At 40.2% G+C, this 7,949-nt stretch overlaps 1 protein-coding gene across 4 annotated transcripts in view; it reads left to right on the forward strand.

Annotated features, from left to right (window-relative positions):
* Nucleotides 1–7,087, forward strand: part of HTR2C (5-hydroxytryptamine receptor 2C) — a 307,776-nt gene extending 300,689 nt beyond the window's left edge. For all 4 annotated transcript variants that reach the window (XM_025983878.2, XM_072744528.1, XM_072744530.1 and 1 more), the window contains exon 6: nucleotides 3,619–7,087. In XM_025983878.2, coding sequence (XP_025839663.1) covers nucleotides 3,619–4,445 — 827 coding nt within the window. In that variant the 3' untranslated portion in view covers nucleotides 4,446–7,087. The remainder of the gene's footprint in view (nucleotides 1–3,618) is intronic.
* Nucleotides 7,088–7,949: the final 862 nt, after the last annotated feature.

Here is a 7,949-nt window from a genome sequence, read left to right on the forward strand (position 1 = left end):
ATAAAATTATACAAATAGGTTCCATGAATAAAATTGGACTCACATATCCGATAACAGCTTCAGTTCATCTAGAGTCAGTCTTTTTTATCCTTTGACACAGGCCTATTTTTAAGCCCTAGAGTCCCTTAGAAAAGTGAATAAATCTTTTAACAGAAACAAGCTAATACCACTGCAGAGCTGGTCTCCACTCTTCTGGTCAGTGTGTAAAGGCCTTCCCCAGAGACTTCAGGTAGTTCTAAAAGATTGCAGTTCCCTGCAGAATCTCTAGTCCAGCACTTGTTTCCTGAGTGTAGACTTTTCTAACTTATCAGGATTCCTCCAGAGTGAATACAATTTCCCCAGACCAAGTCTCTAGTTCCCACATTGCTGGGGGATGGGAGAGGGGGAGAGGTTGGAGGGGGAGGAGTTCCCCTACACCCCTCTCTGGTCTTGCTATAGGATTCTGAGAAAGTATACATCTTTCTACCAGCACTTTGGCAGAAAATAGCCTTCTTTCCTAAAATTATATCAAAGTGGTGAGTGTTTCTACTCAGAACTCCAAGTTTGTTGCTCTAAAGTAATCACTTCTGAGGTCAGCAGTGCCAGTAAGTCTTGGAGAACTTTATGATCTGATATCTAATATTGATTTCATCGCCTACTTCAGAAAGGACCTTTATGTCTTCTCTTTTTCTTTTTAACTTTCAAAACATTATTAGACTTTTGTTATGGAGGCTTTCGAAGATTACAAAAGTAGGTACAATTACATAATAAAGACCCATGTATTCATCATCCAGCTCTAAGATTTATCAATTTACAGACTGTCTTATTTCATTCATACTTCCATCTACTTCTCCTTCTCATATTATTTTGTTTTGTTTTGTTTTTAAAGATTTTATTTATTTATTCATGGGAGACACAGAGTGAGAGAGAGAGAGAGACGCAGAGACACAGGCAGAGGGAGAAGCAGGCTCCATGAAGGGAGTCCAATGCAGGACTTGATCCTGGGACTCCAGGATCACGCCCTGGGCCAAGGCAGGGGCTAAACCGCTGAGCCACCCAGGGATTCCCCTCCTTCTCATATTATTTTGAACTAAACTCCAGACATCATAATACTGTATAAATGTATAAATATGTATGTTTAAAAATATAAATGCTATTTTTCTGCATAACCACAATATCAACATCTCTCTTAAAAATTAATAAATGGTAATTATTTAATCTCATCAAAAAGCCAGTCATTATTCAAAATTTCCAGCTGTGTCTTGAATGTTTTTCAAAGTTTGTTGGCATCAAAATTCCAAGAAGGGCCACATATTATAATTGCTTCATGGGTATTTTAGGTCTCTCTTAACCTATAGGTTCTCACTCTAATTATTTTCTCTTGTAAATTATGTTTTGAAGAAACCCTTCCCTTTTCTCTTAATTCTCTATTTACTTCCTTAACTCCAGAAAACTTCCTGCAGCCTAACCTTTCACTAAAACATTTCACTGAAGATAACACAGTACTGACTTCCCTCTGGCAAGCCTGATCTACACTCTTTCTAAAGACTCCCTTCTATTTGTGACTTTTGAAACAAAGGTTCTAAAGTTACAAGCTGGCAGCCTTCTTCTCTGCCTTTCTGTAACTTAAGAAATGTTGAGGTGCTTGGGTGACTCAGTCAGTTAAACGTCCACCTTCAGCTCAGGTCATGATCTCAGAGTCCTGGAATTGAGCCCTGCTATGCAAGAAGCCTGCTTCTCCTTCTCCCCCTGTGGCTCCCTTTGCTTCTGCTCTCTCTGTCTCTGTGTCAAGCAAAATCCTAAAAGAAAAAGAAAGAAAGAAAGAAGGAAGGAAGGAAGGAAGGAAGGAAGGAAGGAAGAAAGAAGAGAAAGAAAAAGAAAAGAAAGAAAGAAAGAAAGAAAGAAAGAAAGAAAGAAAGAAAGAAAGAAAAAGAAAGAAAGAAATGTAACCTGTGGGGTTCTGTTGTACTCTGTACTCCAAAATGCCTGTTGAAATTCTTCCATGCAGTTTCATCAAACTTGGTGAAAATTATCTTCTAATAAACATTGCTCCTCCCCATCCAGAGTTCAGCGTCTTCCTCTGGATCTCTCACAGCATTACCTGAGGATGCGTTTTGTGGGCAGGGTCTTCTGCTTTTCACAGCCTATCTGACTTTCCTTAATGGCACACCTCGGCTCAGAGCTTTGAGCATGTACTAGTACCCCAAGGAGGCTTGCCACATTACTGCTTCTCACACCATCACTTGGTCTCTTTCTCTAGAAAAAAAGGCCAGTCATTTCAGAAATTCCATGTCTCAGGAAGAAGGCTTACAGATCACTTTCCAAACACTGTCTCTTACTCATGTCTTCCCAGAGAGTAAATAACAGTCAACATCTTCAGCAGGCTCTAGCAAAGAGCCATTGGCCATTTTTCCCTCTTGATCATCCAGCCCAAACTCTCTCCCTGATCTAGGGTATTAAGGCTATGTCTGTAACAAGGGATTTTCAGTTTCAGATTTGTCACAGCTCTCTATGTGTTCCCTAAAGCCAGCAACAACCTGTAGGCGTGCACTTCTCTCTCCGCTTACAATTCAATGTGAACATCCGCCAGCCCAGGATTTCTGAATAATAATCTCTGGTAGATTCCTAAAAATTCAATCTGACTTTTCCCAGGCTTCAACTTCCTGGGGACACAAGAGAGAATAAATTAACATAAAAATCTGAACTTTACTTGCAAATTATCCCTACTTACTGATGCCGGATCTCTTCAAGATCTATCAGAGTGAATTCTGAAAATTTCCAGGTTTTTCACGGAGACTGAGCCACAAGAGCCCCTTCCAATCCTACCTCCTTGTTGCTATTTTCTACCAGTGAGCTTCTTTACTAATGGAGGTACAGCCTACAAGGACTAGCTCTCAGTATTCTTAAAAAACAACAAATGCTCAAAACTCCACACAGAAAGGGGGAGATTGCATCTCTCTCAACTCTGCATTCTACTCTGTCTCTTGCCCTTGAAATGAGGTTGTTTATGCCCAGCAACTCACAAAATACTCTTGCTAAAAAGAGTCCTCTCACTCAGTTTCTGCATATGCATCATTATTCCTGCATAGCGGTCAGATCTAGTCTCTGCAGTACCGCTGAGGGCCATACTGTCCTCTCCATCTCCAGTAGCCAGAGCTCCGGGGCTGTGGCTCCATAAGGCTCACACATAAAATTTCCTCCTCTTAGCCTCTTTCCTCAGGAAAGGAAGGAGTCGAAAATGATGCTGTCAGCTAAAAACTCACTCAGACTAAGAGATGTAACGTATTCATTCATTCAACAACGATTTATTGAGTGCTCCCTGTGAGCCAGGCCAATTTTAGGACCCAGAAATGAAACACAGCAGACACAATCCACTCTCACACACGAGCAATAAGGGGAATTCTTCGCTTCCTACAGAACTTTGGGAAGAAGGCATCCCTAGCATGAAAGAAATTGTCATTTCCTGAGGTCAGGAATGCTCTCTCCTGTGACTCTCAACATATGCCATGAATAGCCTTCAACAAATACCAGCTCTGACTTTTCAGTAAAATGCAATCGAATGTATGCCACTGCACAGGCCTGTTCAGCCTTTCAGTGTGCTGTAACAATACCCCTACCTTCTTCTCTTTGTTCCTTTAGGGGTGTCCGTTCCCATCCCAGTGATCGGACTGAGAGATGAAGAGAAAGTGTTCGTCAACAACACCACGTGCGTGCTGAACGACCCAAACTTCGTTCTCATCGGGTCCTTCGTCGCTTTCTTCATACCGTTGACGATCATGGTGATTACATACTGCCTGACCATCCACGTTCTTCGCCGTCAAGCCCTGATGTTACTGCACGGCCACATCGAGGAACCGCCCAGAATAAACCTGGACTTTCTGAAGTGCTGCAGGAGGAACGGCACGGAGGAAGAGAACTCTGCCAGCCCCAACCAAGATTCGAACCCACGCCGAAGAAAGAAGAAAGAGCGACGTCCCAGGGGCACCATGCAAGCCATCAACAACGAACGGAAAGCGTCCAAAGTCCTTGGCATTGTTTTCTTTGTGTTTCTGGTCATGTGGTGCCCGTTTTTCATTACCAATATTCTGTCGGTTCTGTGCGGGAAGGCCTGTAACCAAAAGCTCATGGAAAAGCTTCTGAACGTGTTTGTTTGGATTGGCTATGTCTGTTCGGGAATCAATCCTCTGGTGTACACGCTTTTCAACAAAATTTACCGCAGGGCTTTCTCTAACTATTTGCGCTGCAATTATAAGCCAGAAAAGAAGCCTCCCGTGAGACAGATCCCCAGAGTGGCTGCGACCGCTTTGTCCGGAAGGGAGCTCAATGTTAACATTTACCGGCATACCAACGAACCGGTGATTAAGAAAGCTAATGACAATGAGCCCGGTATAGAGATGCAGGTGGAGAATTTGGAGCTGCCAGTTAATCCCTCCAGTGTGGTTAGTGAAAGGATCAGCAGCGTGTAAGCAGCATAGTCTTTTCCTACGGTAACGCTCCAAATGTAGGAAAAGGTCCTAGAATTCTCCCGGCCGTCATAACTAATGTAAATATCATCGTCTGATAAAAAATGTTTTGTATATAGCTTTGCAACCCTGTATTTTACAATCATGCACACAATAGTGAGATTTAGGGTTCTATATTTACTGTTTATAATAGATTGAGAATAACTTATTTTGATTATTCGATGCATAAAATGTTGATGTTTCTGCTTCCCCTTCCTTCCTGTTTCCTTCCCTCCTCCTCCCTCTTTCTTTCATTCTCTCTTTCTTTCTTTTGTGCATAAGGAAATGTTCATCTCAGGTGGCATTTGCAGGAGACCAGAATGATGCACGTGACAGTGGTTTATATTTCAACCACACCAAAATTAACAAATACAGTGGAATCCTTTTCTGGGTTAACAGTAAATATACACTTTAAATTCTTGCTCTGCTCATCTACACACATAAACACAGTAAGATAGGTTCTGCCTTCTGATACCCTATCACACACATTAGCGAGTCAAAGGTAGAACTTAGCCTCGTTGTCACATATAGGGGCAAAATTTGACATTGTCGGAATGTCGTGTTGGTATTTTACTGCAATGTCCGTCCCCAAACATAGTGGTATTTTAACATAGCAGCTGGTTTACCAGGACTACAGAAGTGGAAGGATGATACGAGATATATACACCAATAGCTTTTCACTTCTTAAGGACAATGTTCAAATTCTGATTATAACGACAAGCAAACTGGAATTAGTGTTTTCATTCTGGTCCTTAGTAAATACCTAATTCTGTGATTAAACTGGGGAACAGGATCCCAGAGTTATTTCCCAATCCAGGATTCAACATCAATTGGGTTTTGATCTCAGGATCCTGGAAATTCGTGTGCTACACACAAAGTGAAATTAGCATTTCGAGCCTTATTAAAATATTTTCGTAATTATGGTACCTCTATCTATAGGACCCAATTTCGCAGTCCATTTTTGAGTAAAACTTGTGCTGGAAGCATAGATGATCAAAACCTTGGAAGTTTTACTTGATTAAGGACTACAGAATTAGGCCCTTAGAATGTGAAAAAACAGTAATTAAAAACAAGCTTGTACTGAACTCTGGGAAAAACAGAAATACAGAGTTTCCATTTGGATTTTAAACAAAATTTATCTCATTTTCAGATCCTTCCAAACTCTCTAGTGCAGGAAAAGGCTGCAGCTAATTTGTGAAAGTGGCAAGCTCTTCATTGTACTACAATTACGTGCCAGAAGTTTAAGATCTTTGTTAAAATATAGTGTTGTGTCACAATCAGTGTTGGCCATCGTTTCATTCGTGGGCCTGCTGCTCTAAGAATTCAGTACCATTTAACTAGTTTGTTAACCTTGAAAGGTTTTCAAGCATCACTAAAGTCAGACCACGAAGTCTATGCTGTGTGCCGAGTATCCAATTGTTTCCACTATTTCCATGTGTGTCCATTTCACACAACTGTGGACCAATTTCCGAAGAATTCATGATGCTATCTCTTATGCCTGACAGTTACTTACACACCTGAGCGTGTGCTTCTCAATATCTTGAAATTGTTGAAGGCAGAATCTGAATTTCAAAAACCCCCTGGTCTATGTTCTCAACACACAGCATAGATAAATCCAACCGTCTGCCACAGGGGCAGTGGGAGAGCTGCTGTATTCGGGGAAACTCATACAGTCTCTACTTGATTAACAACACTGCCAAATGTCAGTCAATTGCTTGAGCATGCCCAAATATACCATGAAAGTAAAGTCTACCTGCCTGTTAGCTCTGTTGAATTGCATGTTAAAACAATTATATGAAATTGAATGAGATGATCTAATTCCTACTGAAACGAAGATGTCTGAAGACACACAGCATGCATTGAGCATGAGTTCTGCACATACAGATGGTGTCCTGCATGTATGCCATGTATGTTGCATGAATCCATCGATTTGTATTAATGTAAGGCAGAGTAGGTGATATAAAAAGGATTGAAGAAAATCCTTCAGCAGTCCTTAAAATGACTACACATTCAGATCTGAAGAATTGTGAGTATTAGAGAAAATTGGAAACATCTGATTTCTTTTCTTAACTATCAGGGCAAGCTCATAGCACATGTTTTACAAAGAAATAAAATATAAACCACAGATTTTCAAAAGCACTAGCAATAAGTTGAATGATTATAGCTTATAGCACATTTGTTAATAATTCTTATGTCATCAAGTAGTAGTACTTAATAGTACCCAACACAGTAATTATTCTCAAATTGTGTGCTATTCTGTGCAGTTTGGTATGAAACAAATATACTCATTTGGATATAAATCTTACAGTTCAATGTTAAATCTTCAAACTTTTGTAAATGTTTTAAAAAAAAAAGTCTATGTGATAAATGTAAACGTGGTGAATTTACTGTCAAACAAATCATTTTGATGTACTATTATATATGTATATCTGTTTAAGACACGTGCAACAGACTGCCTTATATTATTTCCTGTAAATCTTCTCCTTTGTCAAGTGGCACTTTTTGTGAGTGGTTGCAAAGTGTTGTCTTATTTGTGGTTCCTGTATGTTATCCATTCCAAGTTTTTGTGATACTTCCTATTAATTTATTAAATTTATTAAATGTTGGCTAGTATGTCACGTGTCTTTTTTGCCCTTGCATCACTTGACAGGAAAATATACCACTTCACTTCATTTTCTTTGAAAATTAAAGTGTCCTGTAAATTAAGTTCAAAAACATACAACCAGAAAATTCTTCTGATTTATTCTGCATGTACCCAAAGACTACAAAACCAGAGGAAAAATAATTAAGAGGTATAAACAAAACAATATCAACAACACTGATCCTTTGTGAGCAGAATAACTGCACTCTCAAATTATCCTACCTTCCTTACCTGAGGAGGAACCTCAGATGGCTCATGTACCCTCATTACTATCTTATTTACACCAGACTCCAAGTTCCCCCAGAACAGAAAAAATCATGTCTATATTTTTTTTTTACTAATTTATTCATGAGAGACACAAAGAGAGAGGCAGAGACATAGGCATAGGGAGAAACTGGCTCCCCATGGGGAGCCTGATGTGGGACTCGATCCCAGACCCTGGGATTACGACCTGAGCCAAAGGCAGATGCTCACCCACTAAGCCACCCAGGTGCCCAAACCATGTCTATCTTGTCAATGGTTTTATCCCCAATACTTAGTAGCTACCTCTACATTCAACAGATATGTATTGAGCATCATCAGTATTTGTGGGCATTGTATTATCTGTTCCTGATGCCAAAATGGGCCTTACAAGCCCCTGCTCTTCAGTCATGTAGCATTTTAATTTACCTCTATTCCAAATGGCTTTGGTTACCTCTGTAGTCAGGGTCACTATACTAAGCCATTTTGTTCCTCCACACCTGAAACCAGGGATGGCAAAATACATTGGCCTTTTCTTTCAACATTTATACCTTCCTGATGATGAGTGAGCCTAGGTGATATTGGCA

The sequence above is a fragment of the Vulpes vulpes genome, chromosome X (genome assembly GCF_048418805.1).
Source record: "Vulpes vulpes isolate BD-2025 chromosome X, VulVul3, whole genome shotgun sequence".
Classification (NCBI taxonomy): Eukaryota; Metazoa; Chordata; class Mammalia; order Carnivora; family Canidae; genus Vulpes; species Vulpes vulpes.